Genomic DNA, 22,413 nt, shown 5'->3' with positions numbered 1-22,413 from the left:
AAAAGAAAGAAAGTACCCGTTTTGCCAATGCTGGCTTTTTATAAACCATCTTTCCATCTTTGTATTCAGTGCATTAAAAGTTCTCATGTTTGAATTTGCATTTCTTTAACTACCAGTAAAATTAAATACTTTCATAACCAAATATCTGTAATCATGAATTCTTTCCTGTCTTTTAACTCATTGGTTCATCTCGAACCCCTCCACTTCTCTGTCCTGTAGGCCCATCAAATTCAGCATGTTGCAAATAGAATTCATGCTGTAGGGACCACTCCCAACTTTCCATTTCCTTGTCTGCTGAACTACCCAGATCAGAAGCTAGGAAGCAACACGCTCCTCCCCATGCCTGACCATCCCTCTGCAGGCTGGTTATCAGGCCCTTTTCAATGCACATCTTACATCTCTATCAAATAAATACCTTTCAACTCTCCTGTCCAGCTGTGGGCCCTACATCTTGACCTCTTCATCTGTCACTTGACCTTTTGAAGGAACCATCCTGCTTCACATTTGTCCTCCACACATACACTGCTGTGCTTAAAGGCAGTCCTGACCATGTTATGCCCTCTCTTAAAATCTTCAGTGGAAAATGATTGTGTGCTTTAACATGTGGATAGTCTGTGACTTGGCTTTTGCTTCTTTTCAGCTTCATCCTTTGTTGCTTCATTGATTTGTTCATTTATTAAAAAATACCTATTGAGTACCTGCTATGTTCTAGAGACTCTGTGATGTAGCCACAAGTAAGTCAGATATGGCCTCTGTCCTGATGTAGCAAGGCAGGTAGCCGGTGTATCAGTGAGAGACATGTTTTCACTGGGGGCAAGTAAATATATATGATCTGGTCTGAGTTGGTCAGAGAAGGTGCGTTGCAGTGGTGACAAACTCAGAATTAAAGTAGTCCATTGAAGGGTGGGGAATGAGGATTCTAGGCCCTAGGAACATCATGTGCAATGGACTGACAGGGAAACCATGGAGGATTGTAAGTAGGAGGTGATATGATCAGATTGTGGTTTTTTTAAAAATCGCTCTGACAATATAGAGTGGAGAATTAATTGGAGTGGGATAAGAATTTATAAAGGATATTAGGCTATTAAAATTTTTTAGATTTTATTTATTTATCTTTAGAGGGGAAGGGAAGGAGAGAGGGAGAGAATATCAATGTATGGTTGCCTCTCGTGGGTCTCCTGCTGGGAAGTGGCCTGCAACCCAGGCGTGTGCCTTGACTGGGAATCGAACTTCGAGCTTCTGGTTCGCAGGCCCACACTCAGTCCACTGAGCTACACCAGCCAGGGCTTATTTTTTGATTTTAGAGACAGAAACATCGATTTTGTTGTTTCATTTATTTATGCAATCATTGGTTGCTCCTTGTATGTGTCCTGGCCAGGGACTGAACCAGCAAAATTGGTATATGGGGACACTACTCTAACCAACTGAGCTACCTGGCCAGTGTGGGAATTAGGCTGTTGAAGTAGACCAGGTGACAGATCTTGTGTAGTAGTAATATCAGTGGGAATGGAGAGAGATAATTCAAAAAATAATTTAGGATTTAGAATGATACATCTTAGTGACAGATTGGTTAGGTGGAGTGTAAGGGGAGAAAGTGGTCGAGGATGAATCAACTTCTAAATTCTTTTATTCTCTTCTTATATATAACTTCTCGCCTTGAATATCAAGTGATACTGAATTCTTTGTAGTTCCCTTCATACACCTTATAGTTGTTCACTGCTGTGATGATTAACTTCTAGTCACCTGTCCATCCCTTGCCATCTCTGGTCACCATTCCTTTTCCCCATGTGGTGCTAAGTTTCTTCATCTCCCCCCACCCACCCCTCAAGGTTGTGTGCATTTGTATGTTGCTCAGTTTCCAAATATTGGAATTTCCTGTTACTGGTTTACTAGTATAATTTTACTTCATTATGTTCAGAGAACATACTTTGACTTTAATTTTATAAAAAATTTTTAGATGTTTGTTTTGTGCCTCAAAATATTGTCTATCTAGGTTAAGGTTCCAAGTGTACTTGGAAAGAAGGTGTATTCTGCTGTTGGGTGGAGCATTCTTTAAGTGTCAATTAAGTGAAGTTGTTTGCAATGTTAAGGTCTTTTATATCCTTGCTGATTTGGTATCTCCTTGTTCTATTGATTACTAAGAGAGAAGTGTTGAAGTGTATAACTATTGTTATGGATTTGTTTATTTCTGTTTGGGGTTCTATCAGCCTTCATGTTTTTGAGGTTCTATTTATTAAGACATAATCATTTGATTTCTTTATCATTGTATTTTCATTGGTTAAGACATTGTACCGAAAGGCTGTTAATTATTGGCTCTGTCCTTCATTAGAACCTTCTTTAGGGTGGGGAGGGTCTCATTCATCTCTCTATCCTTAATGCCTGGCTTAGTCTCCAGTGTGCAGTAGGTCATTGTTGAACTGAGTAAGCTAATCAACGAAAATCTGAATTCTTTTCAACTTTAGTTCTCTACTTTCCAGTCCAGTATGGTACCCATAAGCCATATGTGGCTTTTAAACTTAAAAAAGTAAGATTAGCCCTGGCTGGTGTGGCTCAGTGGACTGAGCAGAGGCCTGAAAACCAAAGGGTCACCAGTTCGATTCCCAGTCAGGGCACATGCCTCAGTTGCAGGCCAGGTCCCCAGTTGGGGGCACGTGAGGGGCAGCCACACATTGATGCTTCTCTCCTAGTCTTTCTCCCTCCCTTTCCCCTGTCTAAAAATAAATAAATAAAATCTTTAAAAAAATAAATAAGATTCAAAATTCAGTTCTTCAGTGGTACTAGTTAACATTTCAGGTGCCCAGTGGCCGCTTGTGGCTACTGTATTGTACCACACAGATGTAGAACACTTGGGCCATTTCATATCATTACAGAAAATTCTTTTGGGCTGACTGTGCTGTCATAGTCAGTCTGCTTCTGCTAGACTGTGAGAATTTACCTAGCATTTCTTTTCCTCTAGCACTTTCATTTGCTCCGAATTCTGCACAGCCAGGGTAGTCCCAGCAGTTTGGCCATGGTGCCTCCTCCTTTGTTGAGACTGTTGGCCCAGTGTTATTTGAATTTCTGTACTGAGACTGGAGAGATCATCTTTGAGATGACTACCTCATTTGTTGTTCTTGGTAAGAGGAACAGTTTGTTAACACTTAGTTTTAGGAAATCTGCCACGGTCCTGAAAACTAGGCTAAGAGTTGTAGATGTAAGACAGAAGGGAAAGGAGGATTAAAATTCAGAGACTTTCGGTTGAGAAATATAATTTGATAACTGAGGGAATTCCTATGTTGTAATAGTTTAAAAGTTGGTATGTGAACTGAATTATGACAGACTAATGTGTCCCAATATGCCTGGGTTCTCCAATGTAAAATCTTTTTTTCTCAGGAGTTTTTGGCTAAGTTATTTAGCTAATAGTTTTGAAGGAAAATACTTTTTTTTTTAGTGGAATTTTTTTGCTGCTTAAGTGATGTTAAGTTGCAACTAGAAGCTCTGGAGATTTGCTAAGAAAGGTAACGCTTAGGCTCCTCCCTGATGGATGTGTTTTAGAATTCACACATTTGGGAGACTGCATGGCCAAGTGATTCCACTGAATGGCATTGTAGGTGCAGTTTCTGTATTTTACTGTCATAGCTTCCCACTTGACTTCAGTATGTTAGCATTGCCTCCTTTGAGGTCTGTTTTTTATAGTATATTCTATTTATGGAACTTAAAAAGTATTTCAGAAATGCACATATCAATCTGTGTGGAATTTCTTTCCTTTTCCTTCTATTGCTACATAGCTGTACTGAGGTTTATCAGAGATAATCCCACATTTAAAATGGCTAATAAAAATTTAGGCCTTCCTTTTAGTGCAATTTTCCCCATTCTTCTATAGACATCAAAATTATTTCATACATTCCTTGAAGTCTTACTCGGTGAATTACCCTTTTCTCCAACTGATGACTACTGAGCTTTCAAAGTGTTATGCAGATAATAAAAAAAAATGGTGCCCTGGCTGGGTCGCTCAGTTGGCTGTAGCATCATCCTGTGCACCCAAAGAAGGCTGCAGGTTCCTGGTCTGGGCACATACCTAGGTTGTGGGTTCCATCCCCTCTTGGGGCATGTGGGGGAGGTGACCAATCAATGTTTTCTTCACATAAGTGTTTCTCTGTCTCCCCCTCTCACTCCTTTTCTCTTTCTCTAGAATCAATAAACATATCCTTGTAAGGATATTTTAAAAAGCAGTTTTACTGTATTTTCAGATATATTTGAACTGTTTGGTCTTAATTATCTGGGTGAAATGCCTCATGTTTCTGATCATGGGTAAACTTGGAAGATTGTCTTCATGGATACATTATCCTTAATTGCCTAAATAGCTTGAGTTAAGAAACTTTTCTGTGTTTTGGAAGAAACCTAGTAATGGAGATTGTTCATGGCAGGAGTCACAATTCAAATGCCACCATGGTCCAAGTAGGTAAGGTAAAGGTGTGAAGTGGGCCCTGGCTGGTGTAGCTCAGTGGATTGAGCACAGGCCTGCAAACCAAAGGGTTGCTGGTTCGATTCCCAGTGAAACTGTCCTGGGTTGCAGCTGTCCTGGGTTGCAGGCCAGTTCTCAGCAGGGCACTCATGAGAAGCAACCATACATTGATATTTCTCTCCTTCTCTCCTTCCTTTCCCCTCTAAAGATAAATAAATAAAATCTTTAAAAAAAAAAGGACTCAGGTTTTTAAAAAAAATTAAAAAAATAAAAATAAATAAAATATTTAAAAAAATATGTGAAATGGACTTTTCCCCCCACCTTTATTAATACATACTTGGATTTACTGTTAATATTTATTTGCCTTGAAAAGGTAACCATATGGAAATTTTAGTCCATCTTTGCTTTTACAGACAGTGCTGTTCTAAATGTGATAGATCTTTCTTAGGTCACTCAGACTGGTGTTTCTTTCTTTTTATTTTATTTATTTATTGTTTGTTTGTTTATAGAGAGAAACATCAATGTGTGGGTGCCTCACACATGGCCCCCACGGGGGACCTGGCCCGCAGCCTAGGCATGTGCCCTGATCGGGAATCAAACCAGTGACCCTTTGGTTCACAGCCCATGCTCAATCCACTGAGCTACACCAGCCAGGGGTATTTATTTATTTTTAGAGAGAGGGGAAGGGAAGGAGAAAGAGAGGAAGAGAGGAAGAGAGATATCAGTGTGTGGTTGCCTCTCATGCACCCCCCACTGGGGACCTGGCTCGCAACCCAGGCATGTGCCCTGACTGGGAATTGAACACAGCCTGTGCTCAATCCACTGAACTATACCAGCCAGAGCCAGACTGGTGTTTATTTATATAGGGTAGATTTTAGGAGTGGGATTGTTGGATTACTTTTGGTAGTCAATTAAGTGAATTGGCAAGTATTTCATGCTGAACCATGACTAGTTACTTGTTTTTAAACCTTCCCTAATTTGTGCTTATGTGGCTTTTAAATTAATTTTTTCTAGAATCTATTGAAGTCAACTCAGACCTTTAGTAAGTGTTCTTGGATATAGATTATGCCCAAAGTTCTTTCCTCATTAGTTTATTGGTAAATGTACTCACTTATGTTATGAGAGCCTGAGGCTCAGCTCCCAAACTGGTCAGGGACAGATGTGTGATGTGAGTATTTTCTGGCTGGATGAGAATTCTTCATTGCTTCGTATGTTGAGTTTGACTTTAGAGAAGTCGTTTCTTTGTGGGCCCCCATTTACTCATCTGTAAAGTATAGGCTGAGCTAGATGATTTAATGGGCAAGAGATTGACACACTTTCTCTTACAGTGCCAAATAGTAAATATCTTAAGCTTTGGAGGCCAGTTTTTCTCTGCTGCAGCTACTCTGCTCTGCCATTGAAGCATGGAAGCAGCTGTAGACAATGATAAACAAATGAGCGTGGCTGTGTGAGCATGTCTGTGTTCAAATAAAAGTTTACTTATAAAAATAGGCAGTGGCTGGCCATAGTTTCCCAACCCCCTTTTGAGCTCTTGACTTTCATTAATCTGTGGTTTGGATAATTAGGCCAGGGAAAATGCTTTGAATCTTATTTTTATTTTTAAGATATTAATTAATTCATTTTTAGGGAGAAAGAAAGGGAAAGAAACATTGATTGGTTGCCTCTTGTACATGTCCTAACCAGGGACGGAATCTACAACCCAGGCATGTGCCTTATCTAGGAATTGAACCTGGTGACCTTTTGCTTTGTTGGACGATGCCCACCAACTGAGCCACACTGGTCAGGGCAAAGCTTTGAATTTCATTTTATTTTATTTTTTAAAGATTTTATTTATTTTCAGAGGGGGGGAGGAGTAGGAAAAAGAGATGGAGAGAATCATCAGTGTGAGAGAAAAACACCAACTTGCAGCCTCTTGCATGCTCCCAACTAGGGACCTGGCCCGCAATCCAGTCATGTGCCCTGACTGGAAATCGAACCAGTGATCTTTTGGTTCACAGGCTAGTGCTGAATACACTGAGCCACACCAACTAGGGCAAAGGTTTGAATTTTAAAAATAACACTTCTGAAAGACTAGTAAGAAACTGAAATTTTATTTTTGCTTTTTATTAGGAAAGAAATACAGAAAATAAAACTCAGAAGATTACATTTATTTTTTTGGTTACTCTCCTTGTTACCATCTTTGTGTGAATATGTGTATGCATAAGAATAAGTACTCACATGTAGAGAAACACATTTTTTTTGTTTGTTTAGAATAGAATTTTATTTATTTTTTATTGATTATACCATTAGAGTTGTTCTATTCCCCCCCTTCATTCCACTCCACCCGCAACCTCTCTCCCCCACCATTCTCCCCCCTTAGTTTATAACCACGTGTCTCAATTTCTTTAGATTCTATATTTCCCCTACTATTCTTGCCCTCCCCCCATCTATTTTCTACCTACCATCTATGCTATTTTCTGTACCTTCTCCCCCCTTCTCCTCCTCCCACTCCCCTGTTGCTAACCCTCCATGTGTTCTTCATTTCTATGGTTCCACTCCTGATCTAGCTGTCCTCTTGGTTTGCTTTTGTTTTAGGTGTGGTTGTTAATAACTGTGTGTTTGCTGTCCTTTCACTGTTCATATTTTTCATCTTCTTTTTCTTATATAAGTCCCTTTAGCATTTCATATAATAAGGGCTTGGTGATGATGAACTCCTTGAACTTGACCTTATCTGAGAAGCACTTTATCTGTCCTTCCATTCTAAATGAAAGTTTTGCTGGATAAAGCAATCTTGGCTGTAGGTCTTTGGATTTCATGACTTGGAATACTTCTTTCCAGCCCCTTCTTGCCTGTAAGGTCTCTTTTGAGAAATCCGCTGACAGTCTGATGGGTACTCCTTTGTAGGTGACTGTCCCCTTATCCCTTGCTGCTTCTAGGATTCTCTCCTTCATTTTAGTCTTGGCTAATGTAATGATGATGTGCCTTGGTGTGTTCCTTCTTGGGTCCAACTTGTTTGGGACTCTCTGAGCTTCCTGGATTTCCTGGAAGTCTATTTCCTTTGCCAGACTGGGGAAGTTCTCCTTTATTATTTGTTCAAATGTGTTTTCCACTCGTGGCTGTTTCTTTCCCCCTTCTGGTACCCCTATAATCCGGATGTTGGAACGTTTAAAGATGTCCTGGAGGTTCCTAAGCCTCTCCTCATTGTTTTGAATTCTCATTTCTGCATTCCTTTCTGGTTGGATGTTTTGTTTTGTTTTGTTCTTCCTTCTGGTCCATTCCATTGATTTGAGTCCCAGTTTCCTTTCCATCGCTATTGGTTTCCTGGACATCTCCCTTCATTTCAATTAGTTTAGGCTTCATATGTTCCTCTAATTTGTGACTATAATCTACCAATTCTGTTAGCATCCTGATAAACAGTGTTTTGAATTGTGCTTCTGAGAGGCTGGCAATTTCTCGGTTGCTTGGAGTTATTGGCTCTGGGACTTTGTGTTCTTCTTGCGCCATTTTTTTGGCTGTTGGTACCTGTTCTGTAGCAGGATCGGAGCCCTAAAGTGTTCACTAGAGCAGGGCAACTAAGTCGCAGGGTTGTGACGCTGTATGTGTGGGCGGGGGTCAAAGAGGAGCAATGGCGTCTTGTCTGCCGCCTTCTGCCCCACCGACGCAGGTGCCGCAGCTGCCACTGTCACCGGGGCTTGTGTGTTTCGTCCCACTGCACGCAAGTGTGCCACTGCCGTCAGCCCTCCACCACTGGGTTCGCTCGCTGGGGCCTGCGTGGTCCATCTCACTGTGCGCAAATGTGCGACTGCGGTCAGTCTGCCCCATACCCTGACTGGGTCCGGGCTACTTGCGCGTCTAGGTCTGGGGATCCTTCCTGCCCGACCCTGCTCCGCTGCTGGCTCCGCCTCTCTTACCGCCCTGGTTAAATGGTTCGTTGTTGTCGGACTTCCGTATAATTCAATTTTCTATTCTTTGGCTGTGTCTTTGTTCTCCAAACCTTTGTTGTATTCAAACTTGGTTGTGGGAGAAGGCACAGTGTTTCCACCTATGCCTCCATCTTGGCGGAAGTCCCTAGAATAGGAGAAACACATTTTTAATAGTAAAGTTGGATAATGCATGATTAGTTTTGTAAAACTTTTTACTTGTACCATGAAATCTTACTGTGTCTTTAACTTGTTTATAAAAATATCTTCTGTCATGGAGCTTTTGTAGAGAGGTCATGGATTTTATTTTCTTTTATTTTTAAATATTTTATTTATTTTTTAGAGAGAGGGGGAGGGAGAAAGAGGTAGAGAGAAACATTGGTTGATTGCCTCTTTTATGTTCCCAATGGGGTGCCTGCCCAGGAACCCAGGAATGTGCCCTGACTGGGACTTGAACTAGCAACCTTTTGGTTCACAGGCCGATGCTCTATCCACTTAACCACACTAGCCAGGGAGAAAGCTCATGTATTTTAAAAGTTAATTTTTTAATTTAGTCACTAATTTTTTTCTAATTGTTTCTAACAGCTTATTTGTTGATTATGTTGAATTTTCTAGGGTAAAATTGTGTCATCTGCAAAAACAATCGTATGCTCATATCTATTTTTTTACATTTATATCTCTTTTCTTTTTCTTTTCAAATTGCATTGCCAACCACATCCAAAACAATGTTAAATATCAGTCATGCCCTGGCCAGGTAGCTGCTGGTTAGAAGTTGTCCCAATATGCCAAGGTTATGGGTTCCATCTCTAGTCAGGGCACATGCAGGAATCAACCAATGGATGAATGCATGGCTAGGTGGAGAAGCAAATTGATATTTCTCTTTCTCTTTCTCTCTTTCTCTCTCTCTGTCTCTCTGTTTCTGTCTTTCTCTCATCGGTAAAAAAAAATAAAAATAAAAAATACTAGTTGTAATGATGGGCATCTTAGTGTGCTTTCCAAATTTAATGGGACCGATGTTTATATTTCACAACTTTTCATGTGTATTTTATTTTTCACTTATATATCATCTTTGATGGAAGGATAATGAAATCTTTACTGAGGATGTTTTAATTGGGTTGTTTAGTTATTACTGAGTAATGAGAGTTCTTTATACATTTTGGTGTAAGTGCCTTGTTGCCTGTGCGATGTGCATATATTTTTTCCTCGTCCGTGGCTTGTGTTTCATTCTCTTAATAGTGTCTTTCCAAAAGCAGAAATTTTAAGTTTTGATTGCAACCTGTTGGACCTATGCCATTGTAGCAGGAAAGTATCAGAGACAAATAAATGAATGAAAAGGGCTATATTCCAATAAATATTTATGGACATGCAATTTGAATTTAACTTAATTGTCACATTACCAAATATTATTCTTTTATTTTTCCCAGTCATTTATCTCTCATGGGTTATCATTTTGCTCATCCCTGGCCAAAGTAACACCAGGTCACAAAGATTTTTTTCTTTGATTTCTTCTAGATATATTATAGTTATAGGTTTTTAAAAATTTTTTCTTAAATATTTATTTATGTATTTATTTATCTTTAGAGGGGAAGGAAAGGAGAGAAGGAGAGAAATATCAATGTACGATTGCCTCTCATGAGTCCCCTGCCGGGACCAGGCCCGCAACCCAGGCATGTGCCCTGACTGGGAATTAAACCACAATCCTCTAGTTCGCAGGCCCGTACACCAGCCAGGGCTATAGTTATAAGTTTTATATTTAGGTCTATAATCCATTTTGAGTTAATTTTTATATAAGGTCTGAGGTAGGAATTGAGGTTCTCCTTTTTTTTTTCTCCTGCCAGGTGGATGTCCAATTGTTCCAGTTCCATTTGTTGAAATAAAAGTCTTTCTCCATCTCAGGTCCTTTACATCTTTGTCAAAATACAGTGTACTATTATTTGTGTGAGTCTATTTTTGGACTCTCTCTTCTTTTTTTTTTTTTTTAAATATTTATTTATTTATCTTTAGAGGGGAAGGAAAGGAGAGAAGGAGAGAAATATCAATGTACGATTGCCTCTCATGAGTCCCCTGCTGGGTCCAGGCCTGCAACCCAGGCACGTGCCCTGACTGGGAATCGAACCACGATCGTCTGGTTCGCAGCCCGCGCTCAATCCACTGAGCTACACCAGTCAGGTGGACTCTCTCTTCTGTTCCAGTGACTTCTGTGTCTGTTCTTTTGCTGCCAGTAATCAAGATTGCTTGAGAAGTATCTCGATTTTTAATAGTTCTTTAGGTAACTCTTTTCTTAAAATTTATTTATCTTCAGAGGGGAAAGGAAGGAGAGAAGGAGAGAAATATCAATGTATGGTTGACTTTTGTGAGTCCCGTGCTGGGAACTGGCCTGCAACCCAGGCATGTGCCCTGACTGGGAATCGAACCTCGATCCTTTGGTTCACATGCCCGCGCTCAATCTACTGAGCTACATCAGTCAGGGCGATTTCTTTCTATTATAAAATACAAAAGGGTGGAGCGCTGGGTGGTGCGGCTTAGTGGATTGAGTGTTGGCCTGTGAAACAAGGGGTTGCAGGTTGGATTGCCAGTCAGGACCCATGCCTGGGTTGCAGGCCAGGTTCCTTGTAGTGGGGGTGTGCAAGAGGCAACCACAGATTGATGTTTCTCTCCTCTTTCTCCTTCCCTTCCCCTCTCTTTAAAATTACATACAAATCTGCCCCGTCTGGTGTAGCTCAGTGGATTGAACGCGGGCCTGCGAACCACGCGATTGCGGTTTGATTCCCAGTCAGGGCACATGCCTGGGTTGCAGGCCAGTTGCCAGTTGCCAGTTCCCAGTTCCTGGTTCCCGGCGGGGGATGCATGAGGGGCAACCATACATTGATATTTCTCTCTGTCTCCTTCCCTTCCCCTCCAAGATAAATAAATAAAATCTTTAAAAAAAAATTACATACAAATCTTTAAAAAAATACAAAAGGGTGGAAAGTTTTGCTTTAACAACTGCCAGGTCATTTAAATAAAGTATCTATATAGTAATATAATTTTTCTTATAAGGAAATAACCTGTCAGATGGGCCAGAATCTTTGTTACTCAGTTAAGAAATTTCTTTAACCTAGATTATGCTGGAAATTCACTGACAAATTCTTGCTCTTTGGTTCTCTTTTTCCTCCCAGAATTTATATAGATAACTTTCTATCCTTAGCATTTTCTTTTTCTGGGCTTTTGTTTTCGATTAGGCTTAACCTTTATTTCAACAGCAGTTTTATTCTAAGCATGCCTCCTGAGTCAACCTCTTAGTCCTGTTGTTAGAGTTTTCAAAAAAGTCCTACTCTGCTTGGTAGAGGGAATATCCATTTTCTGTGAAGCAGTAGTTTTTCAAACTTGGCTGCACATTAGAATTATCTGGGAAAAAAGAAAAATACAGTACTGAGCTTCACCTGGGGTTCTGTACATTTAGGTTGCATTTTGACGCTTTTTATAGCTTAACGTGTGATTTTGCTGTACCTGCAGTTTTAGGATGGTTTGTTTCAAGGCACCTTCTTTCTCAAACTTTAATGAGTGTATGAATCACCTGAGAATTTTGCTAAACTGCAGTTCATAATTTAGTAGGCTTGGAGTGGGGCCTGAGATTCTGAATTTCTCTTAAGCATCATAGGTAATGCCAATTACATTTTGAGTAGTAAGATTGTATTGAAGCTAACTTTTGGAATTAGTAGATTTCTTCTGAGATGTATTAATTTTTACTTCTCTGGGTTTCAGAGGGATAACCTTTCTACTTTCCAAGGCCGCTATTCTCAAAGTGTGAGCCCCAGACCAGCACAATTGGCATCATCTAGGAATTGTTAGAAATGCAAATTATGAGATTCTGTCCTAGGTCTATTGAATCAGAAGCTATTCTTTTTAAAAGATTTTATTTCTTTATTTTTAGACAGAAGGGAAGGGAAGGAGAAAAAGGGAGAGAAACATCAATGTGTGGTTGCCTCTCATGTGTTCCCTAGTGGGGTACTGGCCTGCAACTCAGACATGTGTCCTGACTGGGAATTGAACCTGCAGCCTTTTTTGGTTTGCAGGCCCATGCTCAATCCACCAGCCAGGTGAATCAGAAGCTATTTCAATCAAAATTAGTTCTCAAGGTGATTTTGATGTACAGAGTTTGAGGACCACTCTTATAGTTTTCATTATTTCTTTATTTGCTTATATAGTGAGAAGTAAAAACACATTCTAACATCTTCAGATATTGTAAAGACATAATTTTCTTGTCTGGATTGTATGGGCTAGCACTTCAAAACTACTATTTCTTTTTTTTTTTTCTTCAAAGATTTTATTTATTTATCTTTAGAGGGGAAGAGAAGGAGAGACGGAGAGACGGAGAGAAACATCAACGTATGGTTGCTTCTCATGCATCCCCTGCTGAGAACTGGCCTGCAACTCAAGCATGTGCCCTGATTGGGAATCGAACCATGGTTGTTTGGTTCGTAGGCCCGCACTCAGTCCACTGAGCTACACCAGCCAGGGCAAAACTACTGTTTCTTTAAATAAATATACCTTGCCCTGACTGGTATGGCTCAGTGGGTTGGGCATTGTCCACAAACCAAAAGGTGCCCCATGTTTGATTCCTGGTCAGGGCTCATGCCTGTGTTTTGGGCCAGGTCTCTGGTTGGGGGCGTGCGAGAGGCCATGTTTCTCTTCCTCTCTTTCTCCCTCCCTTCCTCTTTCTCTAAAAGTAAATAAAGCCCTGGCTGGTGTAGCTCAGTGGATTGAGTGCAGGCTGGGGGTGAACCTGGGGGTTGCTGGTTCGATTCCTGGATGGGGCACGTGCCTGGGTTGCGGGTCAGGTCCCCAGTGGGGGCCTCATGAGAGGCAACCACATGTTGATGTTTCCCTCTCTCCTTCCCTTCCCCTCTCTCTAAAAATAAATAAAGTATTTGAAAAAAAAAGTAAATAAATAAATACCCTTACTGTGTATTAGACTCTATTTACATAAACAAATAACATAGACAAAACTCTCTGCCCTTAAGGATAGTGCATTCATTCTAGTGGTGATGTTAACTACTCGTTCATTCATCCATAAGCAATAGATAAAACTGGTTGGTATGGCTTGAAATTGTTGATCCTTCCTTGTGTAGCATTTTTTTTTGTTTCATGGTGTTTTTAAGATTGATCCATGCTGACATATGTAGCCTTAAATTAGTCAAGATTGCTCTTTAGAATTCTGTCAAATAAATATTCCACAACTTATCTATTCCCCTGTTGATGTACATCTGGTTGTTATCAGCTCAATTGACTGTTTGCTTTTATAAACAATATTGAATGTTCTGCATATGTGTGAAGGCTTCTCTGTAGAAATGCTATTCAGATTGTGGGTTGAATGTTTTAAAAACAGAACAGAAGTTAGAAGAATAAGAAGAGATGATAACCAATATAAGATAGAGAACAAGCCCTGGCTGGCATAGCTCAGTGGATTGAGTGCAGGCCTGCAAACTAAGGGATTGCAGTTCGATTCCCAGTCAGGGCACATTCCTGGGTTGCAGGCTATTCCCAGCAGGGGACACATGAGAGGCAACCATACATTGTCTTTCCCTCTCTCCTTCCCTTCCCCTCTAAAGATAAATAAATAAAAATTAAAAAAAACATTTCCATGAATGGTTGAAATTACTTATTAATGATTGGCAATTGAAGGGCTTAAGAGGTTTAATTTTGAATTTTCTGTTTATACACTATAATCTGTGCTCAGTTCTGTAAGCCTGAATCTTTGAATTTGCCATAATGACCTTATGTTTATATTCATATAAGACTTATCAGTAGCCATTAGTAATAGTATCATCTTATTGATTTAAATATTAAACTTTTATATATGTTTGCATAGATACCAGATCAGTATTTTTCTTTTAAAATAGTATAAAAATGAATGCATTTGATATTAAAAATATAAAATGGTAAAAAATTAGCCTGTCATCCTTTTCTGTCACCCAGTTTTTGTTCCCAGAAGCAACTACTTAAAAAAAGATGTTCACATGACCTCTTCCACATGTATACTTTATCATTGCCGTTTTTCTTTCTTTTTTTATGTTTCTGATTTTTCTCATTTGAGATTGTATTCATTATTCTGTATCTATTTTTTCCCCCTCTACTTAATAATGTGTCTTAAAGATTTTTCATTCAGCACGTGTGAGTTTTTACTTTGTTCTTTCTTTTAAAAAGATATTTTATTTATTTTAGTTTTAGAGAGAGGGAAAGGGAAGGAGAAAGGGAGAGAAACATCAATGTGTGGGTGCCCCTCGAGCACCTCCTACCGGGGACCTGTCCCACAACCCAGGCATGTGCCCTGACTGGGAATCGAACTGGTGACCCTTTGGTTCTCAGTCCATGCTCAAGCGAATGAGCTACACCAGCCAGGACTAGTTTGTTCTTTTCAACTGCTAGATTGGATTCCATTTTGTAGGTGTATCATAATTTATAATTCATTTAAGTATTGATGTATATTTAGGTTAAGACACAAAACTTAAGCTTTTTATAAACTGTTGCATTAAGAACTTAAATTTGTACTTAAATTCATGTTTTTTATATATCTGTGGGATAAATTTCAGGAAGTAGAATTGCTGGATCAAAGGGATGTTCGTTCAGATAGTTTTGCCAATTGCTTTCTAAAAAAAGTGAGCAAATTTATTCTCTCCCAATAATGTTTCAGAGTGAACTGACCAGTACTTAATGTTAACTTTCAGAAGTCCTCACATTGCCCCATATGTATATATTACATATAGATGTATGTGTTTGTGTATATGTGTATGTATACATGTGTGTATATATACATGTATATATGCATATACATGTGTGTGTGTAGTAGTTTGAGTAGAAGCTGTTTTGTGTTTTCCAGCTAGGTAATATAGAACATAGAATTTATGGACTTTTAATATCTCTTATACTCACAGAAAACTGATAGACTTTAGCTTGACATAAAGCTGAATGAAATGCTTAAAAAAATCAGAATAATACAATGGTTTCCCAAAATCTTTCAGGATATATGAATACTGATAGTTTAAAATTGGACATTAAATTAGACAGTATTTGTGTTACTGCCTTACAGTGACACCTGGAAGGAACACAGGACTGTTTCTGTAAGCAGTTTTATCTTGTTTGCTGACTCCTGTTTCTTCTGCTCTCTTGTTTGAGGATATTCCTCTAGATTCAGTCTTCCCTTTTACTCCCGTTACGCTTTTTCTCATTTATACTTATGCAGATGAGTCCCATGATTTCCAGAAGACATTGAAATGGACTGAATTACCTGTCATGATGCTTACTAGTATGGTGATTTGGTGATTAAATGAATCTGTGAAAATTGCATATGTGTAGATGGTGTCAGTTTTGTGAAATTTGCTGAGATGGAGGAGGAGGGTTCATTCTATTTTGGCTCACCAGTAGTGACTGGCCCAGAGTGATCCCTTGGATTTTTTCTACAAAAAGTATGGGTATAGTCTTGTTTGGAAAATTTATTTTCCAGTGAATCAATAGTGAGGTTCATTGTATAAATGAAAATCTTGACTTTTTGTATTCTTCATTACACTGTCATCTCTTGGTACCAGTACCAGGCTTGGGGGTGGGGGAAAGGAATGGAGGCAGGTGAGGGGAGGCAGTTAAGATGGTACCAGCAATCCAAAATCATGGTTAATAAAATTTGTGCAAAAATGAATTTAATGTTAATAGATCTTGTTAAAATTATTTCTGATATTAAAATATATATTTTCTGTATTCTAAACATTAGGAGAAACTTGTTTCAGTAATTTTTTTTTTACTTATACATCAGGGCTTATTGTAATAGCTCATAGATTTGTTAAGAGGGAGATAGGTGTGCTTATTATAAAAAAGCTCGCAAATGCTACATATTGATATTTATATACATACCTATGTGTTCCTGGACATCACATCCTAGAAATTGGGGAACAGTTCCTCAGGTTGCTAAACTGGTCCTCATCAGTATGCTTCAGCTGTTTGGGCATTGTCAGTTTGCTTCCTGGTCAGGGCATGAGCCTAGTTTGCTGGTTGGGTCCTCAGTCAGCATGCTTGTGAAAGGCAACTGATTGGTGTTTCTCTGTCTTTCTCTTTCCCTTTCCCTTTCTTTAAGAAAAAAGTGAAGTTGCTTAATTGACCGCCTAAAAAGATAGACTGTTGTTAGCTTTCTAGGTGAGCCCCCCACCTTTATTTTCCCAGTATTAGAACTCTGCTTCTCTCTTCCTCCTTTTTACTTCTTTCTGTCTCAGCCCTAACCTTGTGCTTCATGGTAGAACTCCCCATTTGGCTCTTAGGAAGTCAGTTCTTCTGGCAGAGGAAAGGGGTGCTGCACCAGGGAACTTCCTGTCTGGTTGTTGAGAGGCATTTGTGTATTGTACCTGACAAAGGAAGATCTGTTCTGCCTGTTATCTTACAGGGAGCTGTTTTTTCTTGTTTATGTTCTTGTCAGCTCTTTCACAAATATGCTTTAAAAAATTATCATGATTACTTGTTAAACCAGTTAACCTCTCTACAGAATTAAGAGTTGCTTATAATTTACTTTTTAAAAAATTTACTTCTAAGCCCTGGCTGGTGTAGCTCAGTGGATTGAGTGCGAGCTTGTGAACCAAAGGATCGCGGTTCGATTCCCAGTCAGGGCACATGCCTGGGTTGCAGGCCAGTTCCCAGCAGGGGACTGATGAGAAACAACCATACATTGATATTTCTCTCCTTCTCTCCTTCCTTTTCCCCCTAAAGATAAATAAATAAATCTTTTTAAAAATCTTCTAGTTTGGAATGTAACGGGAAAAATTTAGATTTAGATTGAATTTAGATTTTCTTCTCTCTTTTTTGAATTATAGTTGACAGTATTACTTTATATTACTACAGATATACAGCATAATGATTAGAATATTATATTTATATAATCTATTTTTAAAGTTTTTATTTATTTATCTTCAAATAATTTAAGGGAAGGAGAGAGAGGGAGAGAAACATCAATGTGTGGTTGCCTCTTAAGTGCCCCCAACTGGGGATGTGGCCTGAAACCCAGGCACATGCCTTGAATCGGAATTGAACCAGTGACTCTTTGGTTCGCAGTCTGGCACTCAATCCACTGACCCACACCAGCCAGGGATGTTATATTTATATAACTTACGAAGTGATCCCCTTGATAAGTCTGGTACTCACCTAGCACCATATACAAGTTAATCGGTGTTATTGACTATATTCCCTATGCTGTACTTTACATCACTGTGACTGTTTTGTAACTACCAATTTGCATGTCTTAGTCCTTCACTTTTTCACTCATTCCCCCAGCCCCTCCTCCATCTGGCAGTTCTGTGTATCTATGAGTCTATTTCTGGTTTTTTGTTGTTGTTGTTCATATATATGTTGTCGAACATATATTTTGTTCTTTTGGTTCCATATATAACTAAAATCATATGGGTTTGTTTTTCTCTGATTTATTTCACTTAGCATAGTACTGTCTCAGTCATTTTATGTTTTTGTAAATGGTAACGTTTCATTCTTTAAAAGAATTTTTTTTAGATTTTTATTTATTTATCTTTAGAGGGGAAGGGAAGGAGAGAGGGACAGAAACATCCATGTGTGGTTGCCCCTTGTGTGTCCCCTGCTGGGAACTGGCCTGCAACCCAGGCATGTGCCCTGACTGGGAATCGAACCGCGATCCTTTGGTTCACAGGCCCGTGTTCAATCCACCGAGCCACACCAGCCAGGGCCATTTCATTCTTTTTTTATGATGGAGTAATATTCCCTTGTATGTATGTACCATTTCTTGTTTATACACTTATCTACTGGTGGCCACTTAGGTTGCTTTCATATCTTGGCTGTTGTTAATAATGATGCAATGAAAGTAAGGGTACATATATTCTTTTTTTATTATTATTTCTTTATCTTTAGAGGGGAAGGGAAGGAGAGAGGGAGAGAAATATCAATGTGTGGTTGCCTCTCATGTGTCCCCTGCTGGGAACTGGCCTACAACCCAGGCATGTGTCCTGACTGGGAATTGAACCGCGATTCTCTGGTTCACAGGCCCATGCTCAACCCACCGAGCCACACCAGCCAGGGCAGGGTACATATATTCTTTTGACTTAGTATTTTGTATTTCTTTGAAAAAATACCCACAAATGGAATTGCTGGGTCATAAGGTAGTTCTGTTTTTTTAAGTTTTGAGAAACCTCCACACTGCTTTCCAAAGTAGCTACACCAGTTTGCATTTTCGTCAGCTGTGCATGAGGGTTCCCTTTAATCATCCTGCCCAGTACATGTTGGTTGATTTTTTGATGATAGCCATTTTAACAGGTGTGAAGTGATATCTCATTTTGGTTTTAATTTGCATTTCTGTGATGATTAGCAACATTGAGCATCTTTTTATGTGTCTATTAGCCATTTGTATGTCCTCTTTGGAGAAGTGTCTATTCAGGTCCTCTCACGTTTTAAAAAAAATTTAAATTTATTATTATATTTTTTATCCTTACCCAGGGACTTGTCTATTGATTTTGGAGAGAGGGGAAGGAAGGGAGAGAAATAGTGATATGAGAGAGAAACATTATCAGTTGCTTCCTGCATGTGCCCCGACTGGGGACTGAACCTGTGACCCTTGGTTCCTCAGGATGACACTCCAACCAAACAAACTACACCAGCCAGGGCTTCTGTGTCCATTTTTAAATTGGATTATTTGTTCATGTTTGGTCGTATGAGTTCTTTATGAGTTTTGGATATTGACCTCTTATAGATGTATCATTGGCAAATATCTTCTCCCAGGTGGTAGGTTGTCTTTTCATTTTGTTGATGGTTTCCTTTGCTGTGCAGAACCTTTTTAATTTGATGTAGTCCTATTTGTTTATTTTTCTTTTTGTTTCCGTTACCCAAGGAGTTATATCAGAAAAATATTAACATGAGCAATATCAGAGAGTTTATTGCCTCTTTTTAAATTTAGGAGTTTTATTGTTTTGGGTTACTTACATTTAGGTCTTTAATCCATTTTGAGTTTATTTTTTAAGATATTGTAAGAAGGTGGTCTAGTTTCAGAATTTAGATTTTCTATAGAGTTAATAATTAGAGCTACATCCTTGCTTCTTAGTGTTGTTTTAACTTGACAGTTACTAGGAAAATAAAAGTATGCTTATATAATTTTTGAGGTATAGATCCAAATAGGAAAAATTGGAAAACCCTTAGTCTGTAAAAATGATGTATTGATTTGTAATTATACCATTTCCTTATTTACAGGTAGGCGAAAACCAAGAGTACATCGACCTCGTTCTCCAATATTGGAAGAAAAAGATATCCCACCCCTTGAATTTCCCAAGTCCTCTGAGGATTTAATGGTGCCTAATGAGCATATAATGAATGTCATTGCCATTTATGAAGTACTGCGAAACTTTGGCACTGTTTTAAGGTTATCTCCTTTTCGCTTTGAGGACTTCTGTGCAGCTTTGGTGAGTCAAGAGCAGTGTACACTTATGGCGGAGATGCACGTTGTGCTTTTGAAAGCAGTTTTGCGTGAAGAAGACACTTCCAATACTACCTTTGGACCTGCTGATCTGAAAGATAGCGTTAATTCCACGCTGTATTTCATAGATGGAATGACGTGGCCGGAGGTGCTGCGGGTGTACTGTGAGAGTGATAAGGAGTACCATCATGTGCTTCCTTACCAAGAAGCAGAGGACTATCCTTATGGACCAGTAGAGAACAAAATCAAAGTTCTGCAGTTCTTAGTGGATCAGTTTCTTACCACCAATATTGCTCGTGAGGAACTGATGTCTGAAGGGGTGATCCAATATGATGACCATTGTAGGGTTTGTCACAAACTTGGGGATTTGCTTTGCTGTGAGACATGTTCAGCGGTGTACCATTTGGAATGTGTGAAACCACCTCTGGAGGAGGTGCCAGAGGATGAATGGCAGTGTGAAGTCTGTGTAGCACATAAGGTACCTGGTGTGACTGACTGTGTTGCTGAAATCCAAAAAAACAAACCGTATATTCGACATGAACCTATTGGATATGACAGAAGTCGGAGAAAATACTGGTTCCTAAACCGAAGGCTCATAATGTAAGTAAATCTGGTTTTGATTTTTGTATGATTTAAAATTAAGGCAGTTTCCTCCTGATGCAGCAGAACTATGCTGCTGACATGATCTAAATCTTTGTGATTTAATAATCAGTTGTGTAGTTAAATAATCTCTAATTTGAAGAAATATTTACATTAGTACAGGTTTTTAAAATTGCAATGAAAGAAGAGTATATTATAAAAAAGCAAAATACACATTATTTTCAATGCCTAGGATGGGAAGTAGAAGAAGGTTCTTAGGCAGAATGCCTGTGTGGGCCCTTCCCCAGTTATGTTCCCTCAGCCCACCCTGAAGTAATCTTCACCCTCATTAGGATTTTCTTGCTCCTTTTTTTAGTTTACTATGTCTGTATGTACATGGAACAGCAAGAACAAACCAGCTGTTCTTAAGGAAGCTGTCTTAGAAAAGATCAGTTCTGCCATTAGTGGTTGTAGCCTCCCAGGAGGTAAGCCCAGTGGGCTCTTGGTCCCAGTCTGGCTTCTCCTTTTCTGAGGGTTCTGAAGAGGCTTTTCTAGGCAGGTCAGTGGGAAGGTCAGGCAGCTGTCTGGGAAAGAGGAGGATTCACCTCAGTCCAGGTGTTGGGCAGGGTTGTAGTGTGGACTTGGTTTTGGACATCCTTTGTTCATTTAATTTGGTCAGAGGGAGTGGGCTACTTTGTGTTTTCAGCTTCTAACAGGGGTGTCTAGTCTTTTGGTGTCTCTGGGCCACACTGAAAGAAGAGTTGTCTTGGGCCACACATTAAATACACAAACACTGATGAAAACTGATGAGCAAAAAAAAGGTTTTAAGTAAATTTACAATTTTGTGTTGGGCCTCATTCATAGCCATCCTGGGTGGCATGCTGCCCACAGGCCCCGTGTTAGATACCCCTGTATGTTTTTAAAGCCTTCCTCCAGTTCTCAGAATTGATCAAATTAGAAAATATGTGGTGGGATGAAAATCTGTGGCAGGGCATGAAGAGAGCAGGGACTTCATCTGTATGTGGTCAGGCCAAGCCAGGTAGAGATAAGTATCTTAGTTTATAAACATGGTACAGAGTAAGCAGAGATCTTCAGAATTTTTTGCAGTTGTCTTGCTGCTGCACTGCTGTTGAGAAATTTGAATCTACTCATTGATTGTTTGTAGGACCAGTTTGGACTTAATCTGGAGACTTACGGAATCTTTGCCTCCAGTGTTCTGTAATTTTATTAGTGATGTTCTGTGGGTCTGTCCTAATGCATTGGGTATTTAGTAGCCACTTTCAGTCTGGTAGTTCTAAGTCCTTTGATGTTTGTTTTGGTCTCTTCCATCCTCAGATATCTATTAATCCTTATTTTTTTGCTCCAGATTAATACTCTGGGGTTGTATCAATGATTGGAAGCTCTGAGCAAGTGGGTAGGCCTTATCAATTTTGAGCTTTACCATTGGGGTATTTTCTTATTCTATTTTATTGGGAATCCCTGATGTCACTCTCTGTAGTCTTTCTCGAGCTGGTCAGATGGCCCAGAGAGATCCTTTCTGGTGTTCCACTTGGAGCATGAGGGTCTGGTTGGCTGAGTGGTGGAAGTGGGCTTTACTTCATATGCATACAACATCTACGGTGTGTATAGCCACTCAGTGCCCTTGATTTTCTGTGCAGTCCCCTTGTTCCCACCTGAGCCTTGTGTCCCCTGGTCCAGAGAACTTGTTTTACCATCTGTAGTAGGCACTAAACCTTTGGTGGACTGAACAGGATAGGTGGTTTAAGGATCTAGTCCTTAGACAGCATTCACGCAGTTCTCTGCTGTATATACCTCCCTCCTTATTTTCAGTGCCTTTTTAAAAACTATTTTATTTATTTTAAAGGTAGGGAAAAGGGAGGAAAAGAGGGAGAGAAACATTGATGCAAGAAAGAAACATCAATCTGCTTCCTCTTGCACACCCTGCCACCCCCTGAGCTGGGAGCCTGGCCCACAACCCAGGCATATACCTTGACTGGGAATTGAACAGGTGGCCTTTCAGTTTGCAGGCCGATGCTCAGCCCACTGAA

General features: G+C 39.6%; 1 protein-coding gene across 14 annotated transcripts in view; it reads left to right on the top strand.

The window, feature by feature from the left end:
- The window catches only part of BPTF (bromodomain PHD finger transcription factor), a 132,692-nt gene that overhangs the window by 5,034 nt on the left and 105,245 nt on the right, over positions 1–22,413 (top strand). For all 14 annotated transcript variants that reach the window (XM_037069897.1, XM_037069905.1, XM_037069904.1 and 11 more), the window contains exon 2: positions 19,564–20,386. In XM_037069897.1, the coding sequence (XP_036925792.1) occupies positions 19,564–20,386 (823 nt within the window). The remainder of the gene's footprint in view (positions 1–19,563; positions 20,387–22,413) is intronic.

This window comes from Sturnira hondurensis, unplaced genomic scaffold (genome assembly GCF_014824575.4).
Source record: "Sturnira hondurensis isolate 20B ecotype Veracruz unplaced genomic scaffold, ASM1482457v3 Scaffold0018728, whole genome shotgun sequence".
Taxonomy (NCBI): domain Eukaryota; kingdom Metazoa; phylum Chordata; class Mammalia; order Chiroptera; family Phyllostomidae; genus Sturnira; species Sturnira hondurensis.
The sequence above is the reverse complement of the archived record's forward strand: the minus strand, read 5'-3'. Positions and strand labels throughout refer to the sequence as shown.